General features: G+C 45.0%; 1 protein-coding gene across 2 annotated transcripts; it reads left to right on the forward strand.

Annotated features, from left to right (window-relative positions):
* The first annotated feature begins 3 nt into the window (after window positions 1-3).
* Window positions 4-22,578, forward strand: LOC311144027 (immunoglobulin-like domain-containing receptor 2). 2 transcript variants are annotated; one of them, XM_084179955.1, is made up of 9 exons: window positions 4-129; window positions 3,268-3,597; window positions 4,813-4,932; window positions 9,378-9,434; window positions 10,633-10,779; window positions 10,870-11,034; window positions 17,687-17,888; window positions 18,095-18,803; window positions 21,534-22,578. In XM_084179955.1, the coding sequence occupies exons 1-9, from the start codon at window positions 87-89 to the stop codon at window positions 21,567-21,569; spliced, it is 1,809 nt and encodes a 602-aa protein (XP_084036081.1). In that variant the 5' UTR covers window positions 4-86; the 3' UTR covers window positions 21,570-22,578. The 2 variants fall into 2 exon arrangements, with proteins under 2 accessions (XP_084036081.1, XP_084036082.1); XM_084179956.1 differs by lacking the exon at window positions 9,378-9,434.
* The last annotated feature ends 2,334 nt before the right edge of the window (window positions 22,579-24,912 follow it).

The following is a 24,912-nucleotide window of genomic DNA, read 5'->3' on the forward strand; positions in this document are numbered from 1 at the left end:
CTCAGAGGACAAAGAATGAGTCAAAGAACGGGCAGGATGAAAATGAGGATTAATTCTCTCTGATTGCGAAACCTTTTATTCGAAAAATGAACTGGCTGTTAGATCGATGGATTATTTTGTGTTTAACAGGTATATATGTTCCTTGTTTTTGTTTGTTTACTCACTCAACATGTTATTTTGTCATCTGTCTGAGAAAGCAGTGAACGTAACAGGTTGATCTCTCTTGCAGAGGGTTAATTCCAGCAATTGACGGGTCTCTTTCTACCTCTACAGTAGCCTTACCTACAACCTCAATATGACTATTGGACTCCCTTTATTTTGATTGATATAAACAGACCTTTGGCTGTCCACTTGTTTCGCGGGGTTCATCTGAATTGCTGTATTTTATTAGATGGAATACGTGCAGTGATAATAACCTTAGCTACTCTTGTTTTTCACTATTGTGTTTTGTCGTAAATTACAGGAGGAATGTGTGGAATATGAAATATACTATAGTAAAAACACGGTTATTTCATTTAAATAGGTACTGTTATTCAGACAATATCCATGGTATGCATGCACCCCAATGGGTCACATAAACATCTACTAGGCAGAGAATCATTGGTCCTCTATAATAACTTACTCTGAGGGTCTACTATGAAATATAATTTTGTAGATCAGTCTGATATTTGGGTAGTGGTCTCTGTTGTGTTAACCACATTTTTCACGTTTAATTTGGTAAATTAATAGTAATTTTACCATTATTTAATCTAGTATTTTGAAGAGTTTTTTTTTTTCAATAGACCTATACAAAACAAATCTGTGTCTAGTTTATAGGCCCTATAGGAAGTCATGTCTGTGTTTGAATGCCTCGCAGGAAAATGGTGTCAGTTGTTGAAGGAGGAAAGGGTGTGATGTGGACAGGAAGCATGGAGTGACTCAGAGCTTTGACCAAGAAGAGCCTAGTAGACTTGAATAGTAAGCTCAGTTTGTGTAGTAGCCCACTCATCAAGAAAACACTATTTAATGGTGTATGTTAGATAGTTGCATGTGTTTACAAATGTGTTTTGAAGTGCCTGGTTACATGTATGGACACTTTTTGTGTTCTCTAACAGAGAGATGCTGAGACAGGCTCACACCTTGGAGCAAAGGTTCCAGAATACAGTGACAATGTTTGTTTTGGTTGTACGTGAATCCTGTGGTTACTAAGGTGTCCCACCCTGTCCATTCTCTCTGTCCCTATCTCCCCTCACTACACTGTAAGGACCTCTTCTAACGGTTTGGTTCAAATACCTAACAGCTAATTGGCTGTTCACACCCGACTGGACCAGATGAGATTATTTCATTGGTTGGAGTCCTCCCATCCCCCTCCTCCATTCTACTGTCCACATAGGATCCTCCAGGATGAGGGGGGGCTTACTAATGCCAAACAATGGGCCAATGGGCCATGAACAAAAGGACAAAGGGAGGGCCACAGCTACCCCGTGGAAGGAATTTAGGAGCACCGTTCCTCTCCCTGCTATCTCTCCTCCCACTTTATTTTTCTCCATCCCTCTCATATTCAAAATGAAAACAAACACAAACAAACAAACGGAACTGTCACCTCTCTCTCTCTCTCCTCTGTCTCTCTCTCTCTCATTTGTTTTGTATTCTCCAGAGGTAACACATCTTCTTCAGACTCTGTAGGAGGAGTGGGTGAACCGTTGGTGTAGGGTCAGATATTTATTTGAAGGCCATCATCATGAATCACCCTGGCTCTTCTTTGGTACAAAGTGTAAAATGGCTTCCCTCCTTGTCTCATTCCCTTCATATGCATTAAACTGCTCCTAAGGAGAGAGTTGCTGGGTAGAACGCTTTGTTGTGATTTCCTCTTTTCTGGGAAATGTTTGGAGTCAGTTCCTGCTGCCTGCCCCACCCAGACCTAATGGGACTGGGAAATGTTTGGAGTCAGTTCCTGCTGCCTGCTCCACCCAGACCTAATGGGAATGGGAAATGTTTGGAGTCAGCTCCTGCTGCCTGCTCCACCCAGACCTAATGGGAATGGGAAATGTTTGGAGTCAGCTCCTGCTGCCTGCTCCACCCAGACCTAATGGGACTGGGACATTTTTTTGAGTCAGTACCTGCTCCCTGCTCCACCCAGAACTAACGGGACAGGTTGGAGCTGTAGACTGATCTGGTTCTGGCCCCCTCACTGTTCCTCTTTATTATGATAACCTCCTACCTCCCTACTGCCGTCCTGCCCCCGCTCCCCACGCACAGCGGAATGTAGTCCCTGTGACCAGGAGAGAGGAGCCCCCATCCCATCTCTGTCTGTCTCTCCTCCCCTTTAGATATTATGCAAATCACCACTTGGTATTCTCCCAGTTGGAGACTGAGTTGGAGTCATCATTACACACACACACACACACACACAAACACACACACACACCATCAAACACAGGTTCACACTGTGGATCCAGACCAGATGTTTTCAGGCGTTGGTGAATTCAAGTCATCACTTTCACAACTCTTATCTCACCACTCCATCTCCCTATCTTATATTCTCTCTGTTCTCAGCCTTTTATCTGAACCACTGAACATCAGGAGCATTCCACCTCTGCAGTCTGTCTCTGATAGGCTCCCTGTGGGGTAGAAAACAAATAAACCCCCTCTTGAGTTTAGTGGTCTGGAATCTCCCTTAACCTTTTGGATGTGCAAGGGGTATGTAAGGGAGAGTTGGACTGAAAAAATATGGGTAGAGGCTATATAATAATAATAATAATAATAATAATAATAATAATAATACATGGGACTTATATAGTACTTTTTAAAGAGACAAAGCTGCTTGGTTCAAGTGATGATGGACTGGTTGCGTTTCAAAGCTGGTGTTGGAGAGCATTCAACTGTGAAGTCAAATCTCTCCTTTACATTTGCATGTTTCACTGGCTATTCAAAATATACTGTATGTTAAAGGCCTTATATGCACACTGCTGTTAGTGAGCATTTCACTGTCAGTCCACACCTGTTATTTACGAAGCATGTGATGAATAGAATTAGATTTTGATAGAAAATGTGATTTGATATGTAGAATGGGACATCTATCACCATGCCTTTTTACCATTCATAGGTCTGTGTTTTTAACCTTTCCGTGAAAATATAATCTGGAATTGTTTTGATTATTGGAATTAATAACTTCTCCCCCTCTCTTTTCTCTGTCATTTTCTTTCATTGTGTGTGTGTGTGTGTGTGTGTGTGTGTGTGTGTGTGTGTGTGTGTGTCCATGTTTGTGCATGTTTTTGTGTGTGTCAGTCTGTGTGTGTGCTGGGGTGCAGGTGACCGTTCGGGAGGAGAGGCGTTTGGCCATGCTCTTCCAGTCCGTGGTGCTTCAGTGCCAGTACCACACGCCCTCCACCCAGACCCCTGTGGTGCAGTGGTGGTACAAGTCCTACTGCCGTGACCGCACGCGAGACTCCTTCACCTTCACCGAGAGCCTGGGGGTCCAGGGGTCTGAGCTGGGCGCCGCGGCCCAACTGGAGTGCTCCGACAGCAGCCGCACCGTCCGCATCGTAGCCTCGGGCCAGGGAGCCTCCATGACGCTGGCTGAGCACTACAAGGGCCGAGACATCGCCATCGTCAACAGTACTGTGAAGATTTCTAATTAGTTGATTTGTGTTGTGTTTATTTAAGTTGTGTGCGTGTGTGGAGGTGTTTATAGTTTAATGAGCTGTTATGTGTATGACTAGAAGGCTGTGCTTGTGAAAATGTTGTGAGGGAACGCAATACATACACACACTCACGCACACGCACACGCTTAAATGCTGGTTACAGTATGCCAGTGCTTTAGTGTTATAAGCGGTGGTCCGTCATAGCCTGTGTCTATTGTCCCAGTCTCTCTACTGTGTGATCCGTCTCCCAACAGGAAACGTGACTGCTTGTGCTCGGCTTTTCCGGTTCCTCAAATAGTCCTTCTCTGTCTCTGCTTCACAATAGACCAGGCTCCACTAACACACACACACACACACACACACACACACACACACACACACACACACACACACACATTAAAGGGATAATTCACCCAAATTACAAAATCACATGTTGGTTTCCTTACCCTGGACAAAGTATGACAGCAGTCCATGCTTTGGTTTAGTTTCCCTGGCACTGTTTCCAAATGATAACGTTTTAGCATTTTTGGTACAAATCCCATCCAAGTCATGAGACCCATTATTAACATTTTAAAAATCATCTATAAGTTACTTTGTTGAGCTTCACAATACATTTTAGATACTTTCGGATGATTTGCTAATATCGGTGCCATGACTTGAATGAGGTTTGTGCCACAAATCCTAAAATATTAGCATTTGGAAACAGTGCCAGGGAAGCTAAACCAAAGCATGGATTGCTGTCATACCTTGTCCACAGACAGCTTACAAGGTAAGGAAACCAATATGTAATTTGGGTGAACTATCCCCTTAACGACACTGCCCCCTGTTCACAATGGAGTGGTCTCTACACACACTGCCCTCTCTTATCCTATTCACAATGAACCACCCCATTGAGCTCCTTATCAAAAGGCAACACCCACCTTCTTGTTCTGCCTTCCTTTTAACTAAACACCCTCCTGTTTTCGTAAATCATAATAGAAATATGCAGGATGTATGAATGTGTCAAATGTCAATGTATCTTTGAGGATTGTTCAGTACATTGTTTTACTAATGGTATATAATCCTATGACAGTATGCAGTTGTCGATGATTTGTTGTATGGCTTTTATACGTTTTTTCAGATGTTTTTATAGGTTTATCGTTTTTTTCATTCAACCTTTGACCTGACCTCTGACCCTGTACCTGTCCAGAGGCGGACCTGCGGATCGGGGACCTGCAGTGGGGCGACAGCGGCGTGTACTTCTGTAAGATCGTCATCGCAGACGACCTGGAGGGGAAGAACGAGGGCCAGGTGGAGTTACTGGTGCTGGGTGAGCGACCACAGGAAGTGAACCCCTCAGCACACAGGAAGTAAACATTCAACACAGGATGTCAAACCACCTCAACATCAAAGAGGAAGGGATAGAACAGAAATTAACACCAATTTGAACATTCCGTTGGGGCTATCTGTCCTCTCTTATTTTGAGGTCCTTTCTCGTCTGAAAGGATTTTGAAGTTGGGAGTTGAGGCAATAGGAAACAAGTATACACTTATTTATTGTCTTGTCTCACTTTCTGAACCTTACCACAGCACCTCAGCATAAGATCTATTGATTTGTGCCGTTGCAGTCTGAAATGCCAGTCTGAAATGCTGAGCATCGTGTGTGTGGGGGGGGGGTGCACATTCCAAAGTGCACTTAGAAATGCTGCCATGACAACGGGCCGAAAAGACATGCGCTGCTGCTCTACACGGTTCTGATCCTCTCCGAGAGGACCTATTGTTTGGCTGAGCTTACCGTTGTACAACAGCAGACATAACCCTGACATAGCCATACATAAACCTTTATAACCTCAAATATAGTGTCAGTATAGGCCAGGTAGACATAGGCTACATAACAGAGAGCTCACAACATACAGTACCTATGTGGAATAAGGTCATTACACATACATTACACATACATTACAGAGAGTAGTTCTAGGTAATTGTTGTGAGCTATGTAATCCACTTCTTAAATTGTTTCCATGGCAAAAAAAAAATTGGGGGGAGTAAAGCATGTTAAGGGTCAGTGGTGTAGCAGTGGCGCAGTGGGATCTCTAGTGAATCCAGGCTCTGTCGTAGCCGGCCGCGACCGGGAGACCCATAGGGCGGCGCACAATTGGCCCAGCGTCGTTGAGGGTAGGGGAGGGAATGGCCGGCAGGGATGTAGCTCAGTTGGTAGAGCATGGCGTTTGCAACGCCAGGGTTGTGGGTTCGATTCCCACGGGGGGCCAGTATGAAAAAATAAAAAAATAAAAAATAATGTATGCACTCACTAACTGTAAGTCGCTCTGGATAAGAGCGTCTGCTAAATAACTAAAATGTAAATGTAAAATGTAGCAGGTTAATGGTCAGTGGTGTAGCAGGTTAATGGTCAGTGGTGTAGCAGCTAAATGGTCAGTGGTGTAGCAGGTTAAGGGTCAGTGGTGTAGCAGGTTAATGGTCAGTGGTGTAGCAGGTTAATGGTCAGTGGTGTAGCAGCTAAATGGTCAGTGGTGTAGCAGGTTAAGGGTCAGTGGTGTAGCAGGTTAATGGTCAGTGGTGTAGCAGGTTAATGGTCAGTGGTGTAGCAGGTTAATGGTCAGTGGTGTAGCAGGTTAAGGGTCAGTGGTGTAGCAGGTTAAGGGTCAGTGGTGTGGCAGGTTAAGGGTCAGTGGTGTGGCAGGTTAAGGGTCAGTGGTGTGGCAGGTTAAGGGTCAGTGGTGTGGCAGGTTAAGGGTCAGTGGTGTAGCAGGTTAAGGGTCAGTGGTGTAGCAGGTTAAGGGTCAGTAGTGTAGCATGTTAAGGGTCAGTGGTGTAGCAGGTTAAGGGTCAGTAGTGTAGCATGTTAAGGGTCAGTGGTGTAGCAGGTTAAGAGTCAGTAGTGTAGCAGGTTAATGGTCAGTGGTGTAGCATGTTAAGGGTCAGCTGTGTGGTGGGACAACAGAGGAGCTGACTTTGGCCTTGTACACACACCATCAGAGTTTGAGTTGTTGAACCCATTTTAATTCCTTCAGAGTTTGTCTGTTTATGTCTTAGAACCCCCCCTCCTACTCCTCTGACCGAGTGGGCCTGGTCTCCCTTCTCTCTCTCAGGTTACTGTCTGCTGTATTTATATGACTGTTGAGGGCTAGGAGAGCTCAATGCATAGCACAAGGATGACTGTGCCCCCATGGTGGGACTGAGACTGACTTCCTAAACTGTCTCCTATATTCGTTCCTCTTTTTCTCAGCTTCCCTCCTTCTCTCCTTCTCCTGTTCTCCCTTTCTCTCAGCTTCCCTCCTTCTCTCCTTCTCCTGTTCTCTTTCTCTCAGCTTCCCTCCCTCTCTCCTTCTCCTGTTCTCTTTCTCTCAGCTTCCCTCCCTCTCTCCTTCTCCTGTTCTCTTTCTCTCAGCTTCCCTCCCTCTCTCCTTCTCCTGTTCTCTTTCTCTCAGCTTCCCTCCCTCTCTCCTTCTCCTGTTCTCTTTCTCTCAGCTTCCCTCCCTCTCTCCTTCTCCTGTTCTATTTCTCTCAGCTTCCCTCCCTCTCTCTTTCTCCTGTTCTATTTCTCTCAGCTTCCCTCCCTCTCTCCTTCTCCTGTTCTATTTCTCTCAGCTTCCCTCCCTCTCTCTTTCTCCTGTTCTATTTCTCTCAGCTTCCATCCCTCTCTCCTTCTCCTGTTCTCTTTCTCCCAGCTTCCCTCCCTCTCTCCTTCTCCTGTTCTATTTCTCTCAGCTTCCCTCCCTCTCTCTTTCTCCTGTTCTATTTCTCTCAGCTTCCCTCCCTCTCTCCTTCTCCTGTTCTATTTCTCTCAGCTTCCATCCCTCTCTCCTTCTCCTGTTCTATTTCTCTCAGCTTCCCTCCCTCTCTCCTTCTCCTGTTCTCTTTCTCTCAGCTTCCCTCCCTCTCTCCTTCTCCTGTTCTATTTCTCTCAGCTTCCCTCCCGCTCTCCTTCTCCTGTCCTCTCTTTCTCATAATTAAATTTTTCACTGCTTTATATTTTTTTGTATTCTACTCTGAAGCACCTCATTTTCCTCTACCCCTTCTTCCCCCTGTCTTCTTATCATTGTTCCTTATCTCCTCTCCCTCCCTCCCTCCCTCCCTCCCTCACCTTCCCCTCTGAGGCACACAGTTTCTCCCCTCCCTCCCTCCCTCCCTCCCTCCCTCCCTCCCTCCCTCCCTCCCTCCCTCCCTCCCTCCCTCCCTCCCTCCCTCCCTCCCTCCCTCCCTCCCTCCCTCCCTCACCTTCCCCTCTCAGAGGCACATAGTTTCTCCCCTCTCCCTCCCGGCCGTCTCTAGTTATCACAGCCACAAAGTCATAAACCTTGCCTATTTCTACAATTGATCTTCTTAAAATGTGATTTTAAACTGAACCTTAACCCTAACCTTAACCACATTGCTAACCTTATGCCTAACCCTAACCTTAAATATAGACCAAAAAGCACATTTTTGCTTTCATGAATTTTTACGATATAGACAATTTTGACTCTGTGGCTGTGGTAACTAATGGAAACCCCTACCTCCTCTCCTCCCTCACCTTGTTCCCCTCTCAGAGGCCCATAGTTTCTCCCCTCTCAGAGGCCCATAGTTTCTCCCCTCTCTCAGGTTACTGAGCTCAGCTAGGTTTATATGACTCAGTGCCAGAGAAGGGTGGTAGGATCAGTGTGTGTGTGTGTGTGTGTGTGTGTGTGTGTGTGTGTGTGTGAGGGCATGGTCCCATTACAACACCATTCTCTCTCTATTTGTCTCTATATTTGTCTCTCTCTCTATTGCCCTTTATCCTTCTCTCATTCAATTTCAATTTCAATTTAAGGGCTTTATTGGCATGGGAAACGTATGTTAACATTGCCAAAGCAAGTGAAGTAGATAGTAAACAAAGGTGAAATAAACAATAAATATTAACAGTAAACATTACACTCAGAAGTTCCAAAAGAATAAAGACATTTCAAATGTCATGTTATGTCTATATCCCATGTTATATCTATATCCAGTGTTGTAACAATGTGCAAATATCACTCTCTGTCTTTATCTTCCTTAACCTTTCTGTCTCCTCCTCTGTGTGTCTCTCGCCTTATCACATTTAGCAGAAACAAAGCAGCCATTGTTACCATGGCTGACCCTCTTTCCCAATGAGCTCCGATGGTTAATTGGTGTCCCAGAATGCTTCAGTGTAGTGTCTGTCCCCGTTACACTCTGACCATTTTCCCATCCCCCCCCCCCTTCCCACACTAGACTGAGGTAGTATGTGTGAAGTGGGCGGCAGGTAGCTTAGTGGGTAAGAGCGTTGTGCCAGTAACCGAAAGGTCGCTGGTTCTAATCCCAGAGCCGACTAGGTGAAAAATCTGTCGATGTGCCCTTGAGCAAGGCACTTAACCCTAATTGCTCCTGTAAGTCGCTCTGGATAAGAGCGTCTGCTAAATGACAAAAAAAATAATAATAAAAAAATAAAATAAAGTGGATGTGAAAATCAATCAGCATCACACTTTCAACTTTGTCTTCACTCCTATTAACTTCTGTCAAATGTATTAAATTCTCTCAAATGTTTGAATCATGGGAAATTATTAACGATGATGATGATCACTTTGGCTTTAGCATCAGTATTGAAGAATAGTTTGACTGTTCTTTTCCTGGGCTCCTCTTTCAATTAATCTGTCTGGTAATCTCTATGCATGACTCTTTGTCAATAACTCCATCTGATTGGCTGATTTGCCTCAACTTTGACCTCTGCCCTCTGCTACTTCCTGTCTGCTGCGCCTCACCTCTGCTCTCCTTCTCTCTGCAGGTAGGACAGGTGTGCTGGATGATCTCCTGCCTGAGTTTGATGTGGCGATTATGCCAGGTACGGCTGCCTGCCTCCTCGCCCGCTGGCTACTGTCTGTCTGTGTGTCTGTGTGTGTGTATGCCAAAAATGGCTGCATTTTCACCCCACCTGTTCCTTCCTTACCTGTTCCCCTCAGTGGCATCACCTGCTCTGGCTCTGCTAACCCTGTTCTCTCACTGTCCAATCAGCTTCTGGGAATCTTGAATGATTTAACAACTGCAGAGTAAAGGACAAATCAGCTCGTTGCCTCATCTTATATTCCGCCTCTGCGCAGTCAAGCATTAACTCACTCTCACAATCATATTCTTGCTACATGACTTAATGCATATGGCACATTTAAAACTCTCCTCAATGGAGCAATGCTAGTTATTCACAAGAAACCCTACCCCCTCTCTCTTTTGAAGATGAGATCTCTCTCTGAAGAGGTCCACTTGGGATGTGTGTTTTCACAAGGGGCTGACCAAAGTGGTGTGTTTGTCGTCCTTGGTCACGACCTGAGGAAGTTCATCATTAGTGTTGGGATGCTTTAGTGATGTGAGGCTGTGATAAGCCAGCAAGCCCTGCCTCTCTACACCCTGAGCATTGGAGGGTTATTATTACCATGTATGTCAATGGTTATTACGGATGTGGAGAGAGGACAGAGATGCAGAAGATGTAACTGTAGTAAGTAACATGTAGTAACTCACTCAAGTAACAAGATGTGTATCTTTACTGTTTGTGGGATCTGTGGTCTCATTGATCTGTGTCTGTGTTCCATAGTGGGTGTTTGTGGGATCTGTAGTCTCATTGATCTGTGTCTGTGTTCCATAGTGGGTGTTTGTGGGATCTGTAGTCTCATTGATCTGTGTCTGTGTTCCATAGTGGGTGTTTGTGGGATCTGTAGTCTCATTGATCTGTGTCTGTGTTCCATAGTGGGTGTTTGTGGGATCTGTGGTCTCATTGATCTGTGTCTGTGTTCCATAGTGGGTGTTTGTGGGATCTGTAGTCTCATTGATCTGTGTCTGTGTTCCATAGTGGGTGTTTGTGGGATCTGTAGTCTCATTGATCTGTTTCTGTGTTCCATAGTGGGTGTTTGTGGGATCTGTAGTCTCATTGATCTGTTTCTGTGTTCCATAGTGGGTGTTTGTGGGATCTGTAGTCTCATTGATCTGTTTCTGTGTTCCATAGTGGGTGTTTGTGGGATCTGTAGTCTCATTGATCTGTTTCTGTGTTCCAGAGTGGGTGTTTGTGGGATCTGTATCCCTGGGCAGTATCCTGTTCCTGTTGTTGATGGGGATTTGCTGGTGTCAGTGCTGCCCTCATTCCTGCTGCTGCTACCTCCGCTGCTGCTGCTGCCCCGACACCTGCTGCTGCCCACGCCACCGTGAGTAACACACACACACACAGCCTTACATTCACATGCTTCCCTTTTTAAAAGTTTAGGATTTTCATTTTATTTTTTACTGTTTTCCAGTCTATGAGGCGGGGAAGATGGTGAAGAGGGGCCAGCCTCCCCAGGTTGTTGTGTACCCCCCCTACTGCATCCCTGGGGTCCCCGCCATGGTTCCCTTCGCTCCACCGTCCCTCGCTGACCCTAAGATGGTCTCCCTCCCCTCAGTGGAGAACAACCTGGCTGGGGGTGAGTGACCCGCCCCACACCTGGGCTCGTCCTGTCAGACTGCAGGAACTGGACAAGCCACTGTGCATTGTGGGAAATTTAGTTTTGCATGATATATCACAGTAACACTAACTACCGTTTGTAGAGGGTCATCTGAGTTAACTAACCCTCTTCTTATGTTGGTCCTCATCTTCTGACCCTAACCTGGGTGGAGTTGTCTATGACCGGACCTGCGTTCGAGTGTGTGTGTGTGTGTGTGTGTGTGTGTGTGCATCCGTGTTTTTGTTTGTGTAAGTGTGTTTCTACTGTCCGTAGTGGCTTTGATCCTTGAAATAAGTGTGTGTGGGTGTGTCCGTGTCCACAGTACGCAGTGGCTATCTTCTCCAGCCCAATCACAGTCAGGACTCTATGAAGGTTCTGTACTACGTAGAGAAGGAGTTTCCCTCTGCCAAGATGGCTCCTCTACAATGTAAGCCTGTACAGAGTCAGTAGTTCCTCAATAATCACTTTGTGTGTGTGTGTGTGTGTGTGTGTGTGTGTGTGTGTGTGTGTGTGTGTGTGTGTGTGTTGATGGGTTGGTGTATCTGCGTCTGTGTTTAATGTGTGTATCTTTGTTAGTAAAGGTTGGTCCTCATCAGAAACCCTCCATTAAATTCTCCAATAACTATTCATTTCCCCATTAGTAACAAACCAACCCTGATTACACTAACTGTCATCAATACCATCTACTGAGAGAATCCATCTGTGTTGAATCGGTCAAATGTTGTTTGGTAACATTAGAAGAACTACCTATAAACTGCTTATAAACCACTATAAATAAATATTTATTATGTTTTTTTCCCCCTCATCAATCTACACAAATACCCATAATGACAAAGCAAAACCAGGTTTTTAGAAATATCACATTTACATAGGTATTCAGAGCCTTTACTCAGTACTTTGTTGAAGCACCTTTGGCAGCGATTACAGCTTTGAGTCTTCTTGGGTATGACGCTACAAGCTTGGCACACCTGTTCAAGTCTGGGCTCTGACTGGGCCACTCAAGGACATTCAGAGACTTGTCCCGAAGCCACTCCTGTGTTGTCTTGGCTGTGTGCTTCAAATCAAATCAAATCAAATCAAATCAAATTTTATTGGTCACATGCGCCGAATACAACAGGTGCAGACATTACAGTGAAATGCTTACTTACAGCCCTTAACCAACAGTGCATTTATTTTAAACAAAAAAAAGTAAGAATAAAACAACAACAAAAAAAGTGTTGAGAAAAAAAGAGCAGAAGTAAAATAAAGTGACAGTAGGGAGGCTATATATACAGTAAAATAAAGTGACAGTAGGGAGGCTATATATACAGGGGGGTACCATTGCAGAGTCAATGTGCGGGGGCACCGGCTAGTTGAGGTAGTTGAGGTAATATGTACATGTGGGTAGAGTTAAAGTGACTATGCATAAATACTTAACAGAGTAGCAGCAGCGTAAAAAGGATGGGGTGGGGGGGCAGTGCAAATAGTCCGGGTAGCCATGATTAGCTGTTCAGGAGTCTTATGGCTTGGGGGTAGAAGCTGTTGAGAAGTCTTTTGGACCTAGACTTGGCACTCCGGTACCGCTTGCCGTGCGGTAGCAGAGAGAACAGTCTATGACTAGGGTGGCTGGAGTCTTTGACAATTTTGAGGGCCTTCCTCTGACACCGCCTGGTATAGAGGTCCTGGATGGCAGGGAGCTTTGCCCCAGTGATGTACTGAGCCGTACGCACTACCCTCTGTAGTGCCTTGCGGTCAGAGGCCAAGCAGTTGCCATACCAGGCGGTGATGCAACCAGTCAGGATGCTCTCGATGGTGCAGCTGTATAATTTTTTGAGGATCTGAGGACCCATGCCAAATCTTTTTAGTCTCCTGAGGGGGAATAGGCTTTGTCGTGCCCTCTTCACGACTGTCTTGGTGTGTTTGGACCATGATAGTTCGTTGGTGATGTGGACACCAAGGAACTTGAAGCTCTCAACCTGTTCCACTACAGCCCCGTCGATGAGAATGGGGGCGTGCTCAGTCCTCTTTTTTTTCCTGTAGTCCACAATCATCTCCTTTGTCTTGGTCACGTTGAGGGAGAGGTTGTTGTCCTGGCACCACACGGCCAGATCTCTGACCTCCTCCCTATAGGCTGTCTCATCGTTGTCGGTGATCAGGCCTACCACTGTTGTGTCGTCGGCAAACTTAATGATGGTGTTGGAGTCGTGCCTGGCCATGCAGTCATGGGTGAACAGAGAGTACAGGAGGGGACTGAGCACGCACCCCTGAGGGGCCCCCGTGTTGAGGATCAGTGTGGCAGATGTGTTGTTACCTACCCTTACCACCTGGGGGCGGCCCGTCAGGAAGTCCAGGATCCAGTTGCAGAGGGAGGTGTTTAGTCCCAGGATCCTTAGCTTAGTGATGAGCTTAGAGGGCACTATGGTGTTGAATGCTGAGCTGTAGTCAATGAATAGCATTCTCACGTAGGTGTTCCTCTTGTCCAGGTGGGAAAGGGCAGTGTGGAGTGAGATAGAGATTGCATCATCTGTGGATCTGTTGGGGCGGTATGCAAATTGGAGTGGGTCTAGGGTTTCTGGGATTATGCTGTTGATGTGAGCCATGACCAGTCTTTCAAAGCACTTCATGGCTACAGACGTCAGTGCTACGGGTCGGTAGTCATTTAGGCAGGTTATCTTAGAGTTCTTGGGCACGGGGACTATGGTGGTCTGCTTGAAACATGTTGGTATTACAGACTCAGTCAGGGACATGTTGAAAATGTCAGTGAAGACACTTGCCAGTTGGTCAGCACATGTTCGGAGTACACGTCCTGGTAATCCGTCTGGCCCTGCGGCCTTGTGAATGTTGACCTGCTTAAAAGTCTTACTCACATCGGCTACGGAGAGCGTGATCACATAGTCATCCGGAACAGCTGGTGCTCTCATGCATGCTTCAGTGTTGCTTGCCTCGAAGCGAGCATAGAAGTGGTTTAGCTCGTCTGGTAGGCTTGTGTCACTGGGCAGCTCGCGGCTGTGCTTCCCTTTGTAGTCTGTAATAGTTTTCAAGCCCTGCCACATCCGACGAGCGTCAGAGACAGTGTAGTATGATTCAATCTTAGACCTGTATTGACTCTTTGCCTGTTTGATGGTTCGTCGGAGGTCATAGCGGGATTTCTTATAAGCGTCCGGGTTAGAGTCCCGTTCCTTGAAAGCAGCAGCTCTACCCTTTAGCTCAGTGCGGATGTTTCCTGTAATCCATGGCTTCTGGTTGGGGTATGTACGTACGGTCACTGTGGGGACGACATCATCGATGCACTTATTGATGAAGCCAGTGACTGATGTGGTGTACTCCTCAATGCTGTCTGAAGAATCCCGGAACATGTTCCAGTCTGTGCTAGCAAAACAGTCCTGTAGCTTAGCATCTGCGTCATCTGACCACTTTTTTATTAACCGAATCACTGGTGCTTCCTGCTTCAGTTTTTGCTTATAAGCAGGAATCAGGAGGATAGAGTTATGGTCAGATTTGCCAAATGGAGGGCGAGGGAGAGCTTTGTATGCGTCTCTGTGTGTGGAGTAAAGGTGGTCTAGAGTTTTTTTCCCTCTGGTTGCACATTTAACATGCTGGTAGAAATTAGGTAGAACGGATTTAAGTTTCCCTGCATTAAAGTCCCCGGCCACTAGGAGCGCTGCATCTGGATGAGCGTTTTCCTGTTGATTAATGGCCTTGTACAACTCATTCAGTGCAATCTTAATGCCAGCATTGGTTTGTGGTGGTAAATAGACAGCGATGAAAACTCTCTTGGTAAATAGTGTGGTCTACAGCTTATCATAAGATACTCTACCTCAGGCGAGCAAAACCTCGAGACTTCCTTAGTATTTGATTTTGTGCACCAGCTGTTGTTTACAAATATACAGAGACCGCCACCCCTTGTCTTACCAGAGTCAGACGTTCTGTCCTGCCGATGTAGCGTATAGCCTGCTAGCTGAATGTTATCATTGTTGTCGTTCAGCCACGACTCCGTGAAACATAAGATATTACAGTTTTTAATGTCCCGTTGGTAGGATAACCGTAATCTTAAATCGTCCATTTTATTCTCAAAAGCTTGAACGTTGGCTAATAGGATTGATGGGAGAGGCAGTTTACTCGCTCGCCGTCGGATCCTTACAAGGCACCCGGATCTGCGTCCGCGATATCTCCGTCTCTTCCTCACGCGAATGACGGGGATCTGGGCCTTGTCGGGTGTCTGTAGGATATCCTTCGCGACCGCCTCGTTGAAGAAAAAATCTTCGTCCAATGCGAGGTGAGTAATCGCTGTCCTGATATCCAGAAGCTCTTTTTGGTTATAAGAGACGATGGCAGAAACATTATGTACAAAATAAATTACAAATAACGCGGAAAAACACACATAATAGTACAATTGGTTAGAGGGCTGTAAAACGGCAGCCATCTTCTCCGGCGCTGTTCTATTGCTTCATTGTCCTGTTGGAAGTTGAACCGTCGCCCCAGTCTGAGGTCCTGAGCGCTTTGGAGCAAGTTTTCATCAAGGATCTCTCTGTACTTTGCTCCGTTGATCTTTCTCTCGATCCGGACTAGTCTCCCAGTCCCTGCCACTGAAAAACATCCCCACAGCATGATGCTGCCACTACCATGTTTCACCGTAGGGATGGTGCCAGCTTTCCTCCAGACGTGACGCTTGGCATTCAGGCCAAAGAGTTCAATCTTGGTTTCATCAGACCAGAGAATCTTGTTTCTCATGGTCTGAGAGTCCTTTAGGTGCCTTTTGGAAAACTCCAAGCTGGCTGTCATGTGCCTTTTACTGAGGAGTGGCTTCCGGCTGGCCACTCTACCATAAAGGCCTGATTGGTGGAGTGCTGCAGAGATGGTTGTCATTCTGGAAGGTTCTCCCATCTCCACAGAGGAACTCTGGAGCTCAGTCAGAGTGGCCATCGGGTTCTTGGTCTCCACCCTGACTAAGGCCCTTCTCCCCTGATTGCTCAGTTTGGCCGGGCGGCCAGCTCTAGGACGAGTCTTGGTGGTTCCAAACTTCTTCCATTTAAGAATGATGGAGGCCACTGTGTTCTTGGGGACTTCTTGGGGAAATGTTTTGGTACCCTTCCCCAGATCTGTGCCTCGACACAATCCTGTCTCAGAGCTCTACGGACAATTCCTTCGACCTCATGGCTTGGTTTTTGCTCTGACATGCACTGTCAACTGTGGGACCTTATATAGACAGGTGTGTGCCTTTCCAAATCATGTCCAATCAGTTGAATATACCACAGGTGGACTCCAATCAAGTTGTAGAAACATCTCAAGGATAATCAATGGAAACAGGATGCACCTGAGCTCAATTTTGAGTCTCATAGCAAAGGGTCTGAATACTTTTGCAAACATTTCTAAAAACCTGTTTTCGCTTTGTCATTATAGGTTATTGTGTGTAGATTGATGAGGAAAATGTTTTATTTAATCAATTTTAGAATAAGGCTGTAACGTAACAAAATGTGGATAAAGTCAAGGGGTCTGAATACTTTCCGAATGCACTGTATGCCTGTGATATTTACATTTACATTTTTTGATGATATGTGATTGTCCCACCTAGTTATCTTAAGATGAATGCACTAACTATAAGTCGCTCTAGATAAGAGCATCTGCTAAATGACTCAAATGTAAAAAAAAAAATATGTGAATTGACTGGACTGTTGCTTTTTCATCAGAAACTATAATATGGCATGGTTCTCTATTTCACATGTTAAGTTCATTAACATACCAGTGGCAGTGTAAGGAGGTATCTATAGTGCTTTGTTGTAAACACACAGACATAGGGGTTGATACATTTTTTGTTAGGACAAATCAGTGGAAATTACAAACTTTAGAAACCTTTTTAAACCTTGAATACACTACAAGGTATCATTTCCTGCTGTGTGATCAAATTCAGGCAGGTCACCCGTGATACAAGTCAGTATTCGACAGCCATCCATGTCTGAGGACATCGGGAGATGATGTTGAATACCGGCCACTAAGGGCAACAGTGAGCGCTGTTACCTTCAAGTAGGTTTCGGTTTGCTAGGGTGTTTTGGATGGGGATGGTGGATGGGCGTAAGCATTGAATGGTCAAATCCAACGATGGAAAGTTGTTTTCTATATTTTGTTTTAAGCCTATCCCAAACCTTAACCCTTACCTTAACCATTCGGAGTTAATGCCTGAACTTATCACTAACCTTAAAAATGTGGAGTTAATACCTAAACTTAACCTTAAATACTTCGAAATTTGACGTCTGGAACAATTTAGAAATGTGTCGTTTGAGAAAGATGGATGAACGTCTCATTCTGATGTGAGACTGTGAGAGCTAGTAATTAAGATCCTACATCTGTATGATGAGGGCCATCAACAAAAGCATTTGCTTTGGAAATAACCAATCTATATTTACACTGATGTCTATGGCTATCAGATGTTGTTTGCATTAGGGGTGATATTTGATGATGTGTATGTGATTGGATTAGAAGTATTGAAGCATAAACATGCTGTGTAGCCTAATGATGGTGGTAAGATGCAATTTCAAAACACTGTAAATAGAACGCTGCTGCAAAAAAACTTGCTGCGAAAACAGTTAATTTATAACATTGAAAACCTTTTCTTGAAAGCAGTAACGGTCTCCATAGTGATGTGTTGTCCCAGCAGCCAGTAGCCTATCAGAGCTCAGCTCTCTGCATGAGGGAGGGGACACGGATTTCCGGCAGACCTATCGGACAGTCCAGATGAAATCTCTCCCACCCATCGCTGACCTTGATGACCAATCAGAGCTCATGGCAGCTCCTGTGCACAACAGTCGTCGACCCAGGCATTACCGTGGCAACCACACTGACGACGAGCAAGACAGCAGGTACCAGTTTGAACTGGATCTACAGTACTCAAACTATCTCACCAGGTGTATGTGTGTGTGTGAGAGAGAATAGGATGTTGTATAGGTATTGGATATTTCATTGCTGTATATCTTGTATTTAGTGTAGGAATAAAATGCTAGTTAGCACTGTCTGCCTGCATTTGTATATCTGTACTCTGATTCCCCCTGTCTTCCCTGTTTTCCAGGTGGAACCCTCGCTCTGTGCACCTGGAGAGGAGGACATTGGGCAGCAGGGGGCGTACCGGCTCACTGGATGAGCTGGAGGAGTTTGCTATGTCCTATGGGCCCCGTGCCCGGAGGGGCGACCCCCGTGACCAGGACAGGGACTACGACCTGGAGCTATGGGGGAGAGAGCACAGCCCCCCTCGCCGTTTCCACAGAGATAGGGATGACGACTGGCACCCCCGCCGCAGCCCGCCTCCACAGAAGAGGAGGGACATGTGGGACGGCGACAGCGATCTCCCCTCTCGCCCCCACCAGCACGCCCAGGGGGGGAGGGGTTACGATGCCGCCTTCCTCAATGACTTATTGGAGCGGAAGGCGAGGGGGAGGGCAGGAGAGAGGGGGGAGAGAGGAAAGGGGCGGGTTGACGAGGACAGTGACACTCCCTCCAAGGGCAGTTCGAAGGGCAAGGGCAGCGATGGTTTCTACAGCCGGTCACCTAGCAACAGGCCCGAGGAGGATGACCCTTTGCCTCCATACTCGGAGCTGGAGATGGAAAGGTACCGGATGGTCAACGCAACCGTTGAACGTTACCGCATGGTCGAACTGCCTTCAGAACGATATCGCACCACTGACCAGGCCATGCAACCATTCTCCTATACCCGTCCCCCTAAAGGACTGGCCCACACCGTACAGGGGGGCAGAGAGGATAGGGACAACAACCGAAAAATGGTGAGTTACCTTTAGGAGGGTCAAGTTGAAGAACACCCCACCCCTCTCAGGTTATCACAGCTAGAAGAGCTCAGACGTAGAAAGCCCAGTAGCTCTAACAGTCTCTAACAGACTGCCAACAAGTGTCTTAGTATTACACCAACTGGACATGGTTAGATGGTTAAATCATCTTTATTTTGTGGGTGTTATTTTTTTAAACTATACTGAACAAAAATATAAACGCAACATGTAAAGTGTTGGTCCCATGTTTCATGAGCTGAAATAAAAGATACCAGAAATTTTCCATATGCACAAAAAGCTTTTATTTTCTAAAATGTTGTGCACAAATTTGTTTACATCCCTGTCAGTTAGCATTTCTCCTTTGCCAAGATAATCCATCCACCTGACAGGTGTGGCATATCAAGAAACTGATTAAACAGCATGATCATTACGCAGGTGCACCTTGTGCTGGGGACAATAAAAGGCCACTCTAAAATGTGCAGTTTTGTCACATAACACAATGCCACAGATGTCTCAAGTTTTGAGGGAGCGTGCAATTGGCATGCTGACTGCAGGAAAGTCCACCATAGCTGTTGCCAGATAATTTAATGTTAATTTCTCTACCATAAGCCGCCTCCAACGTTGTTTTAGAGAATTTGGCAGTACGTCCAACCGGCCTCACAACCGCAGACCACATGTAACCACGCCAGGCAAAGGATCTCCACATCCGGTTTCTTCACCTGCGGGATTGTCTGAGATCAGCCACCCGGAAAGCTGGTGAAACTGAGAAGTATTTCTGTCTGTAATAAATCCCTTTTGTGGGGAAAAACCCATTCTGATTTGCTGGGCCTGGCTCCCCAGTGGGTGGGCCTATGCCCTCCCAGGTCCACCCGTGGCTGTGCCCCTGCCCAATCGTGAAATCCATAGATTAGGGCCTAATGAATTTATTTCAATTGACTGATTTCCTTATATAAACTGTAATTCAGTAAAATCGTTGAAATTATTACATGTTGCGTTTTATATTTTTTAGTTGAGTATATACAGTGCATTCGGAAAGTATTCAGACCCCTTGACTTTTTCCACATTTTGTTACGTTACAGCCTTATTCTACAATGGATTAAATAATTTTTCCCCTCATCAATCTACAAAACAATACCCCATAATGTCAAAGCAAAAACCGTTTTTTTTTTTTTTTACATAAGTATACAGACCCTTTACTCAGTACTTTGTTGAAGCACCTTTGGCAGCGATTACAGCCTTGAGTCTTCTTGAGTATGACACTGCAAGCTTGGCACACCTGTATTTGGGGAGTTTCTCCCATTCTTCTCTGCAGATCCTCTCAAGCTCTGTCAGGTTGGATGGGGAGCGTCGTTGCACAGCTATTTTAAGGTCTCTCCAGAGATGCTAGATCGGGTTCAAGTCCGGGCTCTGGCTGGGCCAGTCAAGGACATTCAGAGACTTGTCCCGAAGCTAGTCCTGCATTGTCTTGGCTGTGTGCTTAGAGTCGTTGTCCTGTTGGAAGGTGAATCTTCACCCCAGTCTGAGGTTCTGAGATCTCTGGAGCAAGTTTTCATCAAGGATCTCACTGTACTTTGCTCCGTTCATCTTTCCCTTGATCCTGACTAGTCTCCCAGTCCCTGCCGCTGAAAAACATCCCCACAGCATGATGCTGCCACCATGCTTCACCGTAGGGATGGTGCCAGCTTTCCTCCAGACGTGATGCTTGGCATTCAGGCCAAAGAGTTCAATCTTGGTTTCATCAGACCAGAGAATCTTGTTTATTATGTTCCTTTAGGTGCCTTTCGGCAAACTCCAAGCTGGCTGTCATGTGCCTTTTACGGAGGAATGGCTTCCGTCTGGCCACTCTACCATAAAGGCCTGATTGGTGGAGTGCTGCAGAAATGGTTGTCCTTCTGGAAGGTTCTCCCATATCCACAGAGGAACTCTGGAGCTCTGTCAGAGTGACTATCAGGTTCTTGGTCACCTCCCTGACCAAGGCCCTTCTCCCTCGATTGCTCAGTCTAGGAAGAGTCTTGGTGGTTCCAAACTTCTTCCATTTAATAATGATGGAGGCCACTGTGTTCGTGGGAACTTTCAATGCTGCAGAAATGTTTTGGTACCCTTCCCCAGATCTGTGCCTCGTCACAATCCTGTCTCGGAGCTCTGCGGACAATTTCTTCGACCTCATGGCTTGGTTTTTGCTCTGACATGCACTGTCAACTGTGGGACCTTATATAGACAGGTGTGTGCCTTTCCAAATCATGTCCAATCAATTGCATGTATCACAGGTGGACTCCAATCAAGTTGTAGAAACATCTCAAGGATGATCAATGGAAACAGGATGCAACTGAGCTCAATTTCTAGTCTTATAGCAAAGGGTCTGAATACTTATGTAAATAAGGTATTTCAGTTATTTTATTTTTAATACATTTGCAAACATTTCTAAAAACCTGTTTTTGCTTTGTCATTATGGGGTACTGTGTGTAGAATGATGAGGAAAAACATTTATATAATCCATTTTAGAATCAGGCTGTACCGTAACAAAATGTGGAAAAAGTGAAGGGGTCTGAATACTTTCCGAAAGCACCGTATAAATCAAAACCTTTTCTAACAGTATTTCATATTGATTGGTTGTTATGTGAAAACGTTACCTCACTGACACGTTACCTCACTGACCACACCAGACTAAACGAGCATGAGCGGCATGATTGCAGGGTCTCTAACATGGCTCTTGTTGTTTTTCTTTAACAGACCCCTGCTCTGAGCAGAGACTCTCTCATAGTGTGACACACCAGAGAGAACTCGAGCCTGTGCCTGCACAGCACTGCCAGTATTGAGAATCACACTCACTTAAAACATCACGCATCAGCCTGGGAGAGACTAACTGATCATCCTCATCATCAACAACCTCAAGAGGCTTATCCAATAGAAGGCTTCAATCCACAGAAGGAAGGCACCTTGCACGGATCACGAAAAGACAATGGAACGTGCATTGTTTATGCATCGATTAAGGAACATTTGGACACCATTTTGTTTGTATGTGTGTTGAGCGTGCATGCATTACAAACACACCATTTGAATGGGTATGTATGGCTGCAACGTGTGTGTGAACCATTTGTGTGGATGTGCACTGTACTGCGTGTCCATATTCAGATTTATCTGTGAAACTCAAACGAAGCATTCCACAGAGCAGTCCCCCTCTCTCACCTATAAAGCATGGTGACAGTTAGTTCCCGTGAAGTTACGCTGACAGCAATGATATAATTAGGGGTATTGGTAGGTATCGATCGATAGGTATTGATTAGGTGTGGAGGGAGAGCTAGGATAAGGGGTTAAAAAAAGGAAAGTAATCAAAGAAACTTCATATGATCAATTCATGTGTGTTAAGTGCAGGATTGTTTTGATAAATTCTAAACATCTATATTTGCCAACTTGCCATTATAATTGTACCTCCAATACTCCCCCACGTGTCATACATTTCATCAGACTATAAGAAACATATAATAGGTGTCAATTGTGCCATAAAAAAGGCAACTCAGGTTCACCTGCCTTCATTGTGTGTGTGTGTGTGTGTGTGTGTGTGTGTCATATACTGTACCTACTGAGCTTGAATTTGTATTACAGATTTGCAATTGCATTGTAATTGCATTCTTTATTAGCCCACAGTATTAATTGAACAGGCCCTTATTGGCCACAGGTAACTGGTTTGAAACTGTGCCATTCAGCCATAGCAGATGTTTGCATTTCACTTGTTTGACATTGATGATTTTGATATAAACGTCCGTTGCCTATCTTAGATTGTGCCACTGTGTGTGATTATTATGCCCTTTTATGTGTGTTTACATTGGATATGGAGTGTGTGTTTCTTATCGCTATCTATGTTAACCGATTAATACACACACAGTGCTTGCTCACAACTTTATTTACACACACAAACACCACAGCTATACACAACTCTTCTAAGCTGGATGACATCACAATATCAGGAAGGAAGCTTTCGCTTCAGCATCTGGCCTTGACAGGTGCAGAATCCCTCTTCACTGTACGAATGGAGTGCATTTCATTTATAAACCACATTTCACAAGGTCTCAAAGCTCTTTACATTGGGTCCAGAAGAGCTGTTGAGCGTGGAACTCAAGCTGGCCTGTTTTTGTGTTGAGTGAATAAAGCTTGATTGCATGTTGGAGAGAGAGTTGAAAAGACTATTAACACAAAAGCACCCCTAGGCTTGTTTAACGTCACCACCCTTCAATGCTGGGACTTGGCCAAACTTTATAAAGCGACTGTCTACCACAAGTATGAATAGAGCCTTAGAATAGAACCACACCAACAGTATGAATAGAGCCTTAGAATAGAACCACACCAACAGTATGAATAGAGCCTTAGAATAGAACCACACCAACATAATGAATAGAGCCTTAGAATAGAACCACACCAACAGTATGAATAGAGCCTTAGAATAGAACCACACCAACAGTATGAATAGAGCCTTAGAATAGAACCACACCAACAGTATGAATAGAGCCTTAGAATAGAACCACACCAACAGTATGAATAGAGCCTTAGAATAGAACCACACCAACAGTATGAATAGAGCCTTAGAATAGAACCACACCAACAGTATGAATAGAGCCTTAGAATAGAACCACACCAACAGTATGAATAGAGCCTTAGAATAGAACCACACCAACAGTATGAATAGAGCCTTAGAATAGAACCACACCAACAGTATGAATAGAGCCTTAGAATAGAACCACACCAACAGTATGAATAGAGCCTTAGAATAGAACCACACAAACAGTCCCTGAACCCCCCAGCAACAATCAACCCTCCTTTCAGTGAAGGATGGACTACGACATTGCTGTGAACAGGTGTGGCAGGTAGCTTAGTGGTTAAGAGTGTTGTGCCAGTAACCGAAAGGCAGCTGGTTCTAATCCCCGAGCCGACTAGGTGAAAAATCTGTCGATGTGCCCTTGAGCAAGGCACTTGACCCTAATTGCTCCTGTAAGTCTGCTAAATGACAAAAATGTAAAATGTAACTCCCCTCCAGTCTTCACAGTACTGTGGCCTAGGCCTTTTCTTCCAGCCTGTAGATATATCCCAATTGGTGAGGAGTGTTTCTGTCTGTAATAAAGCCCTTTTGTGGGGAAAAACTCATTATGATTGGCTGGGCCTGGCTCCCAAGTGGGTGGGCCTATGCCCTCCAAGGCCCACCCCTGCCCAGTCATGTGAAATCCATAGATTAGGGCCTAATTTATTTATTTCAATTGACTGATTTCCTGATATGATCTGTAACTCAGTGAAATCTTCGAAATTGTTGCATGTTGTGTTTATATTTTTGCATTGGATATAATCAAATCAAATCAAATCGTATTGGTCACATACATGTGCTTAGCAGATGTTATTGCGGGTGTTGTGAAATGCTTGTGCTTCTAGCTCTGACAGTGCAGTAATATCTAACAAGTAATATCTAACAATTTCACAAAATATACCCAATAAACACATCTAAGTAAGGAATGAATTAAGAATATATACATATATGGACGAGCGATGTCAGAGCGGCATGGACTAAGATACAGTAGAATAGTATAGAATGCAGTATATACATATGAGATGAGTAATGCAAGATATGTAAACATTATTAAAGGGGCTAGTGTTCCATTTCTTAAAGAGGCCAGTGATTTCTAGTCTATGTCTATAGGCAGCAGCCTCTAATGTGCTAGTGATGGCTGTTTAACAGTCTGATGTAAATGCCTAAAATGTAAATGATGTGTGTATAAAGAAAAAAAAGTGATATGGAACAGTCTGGTGTTGATCTTGAGTTGATATTAGAAAGATCACTACTTGTACTATGATAGGCCAATAGCTAAAGATATCTGATTTTCTCAAGGTACTCTATGTATGAAGGCATTTCCAGAGGGTTTATCTTGTTAATATAATCAATTTCAAAGTCCTAATTCTATTTCCCCGAACTATTTGATACATTTAGGCCTATATGTATTAAAAACTCGTTTCCACGTGCACGAACCTTCCATATAAATATATTTTTGTTTGAATTGCACCTGTTACGGCTCGATGTGGGGTCAGTGATGTCACCTGAAGCTGGGGGATGGGATTGGAAACGCGCGGA

The sequence above is a fragment of the Coregonus lavaretus genome, assembly GCF_964263955.1.
Source record: "Coregonus lavaretus genome assembly, chromosome: 16".
Taxonomy (NCBI): domain Eukaryota; kingdom Metazoa; phylum Chordata; class Actinopteri; order Salmoniformes; family Salmonidae; genus Coregonus; species Coregonus lavaretus.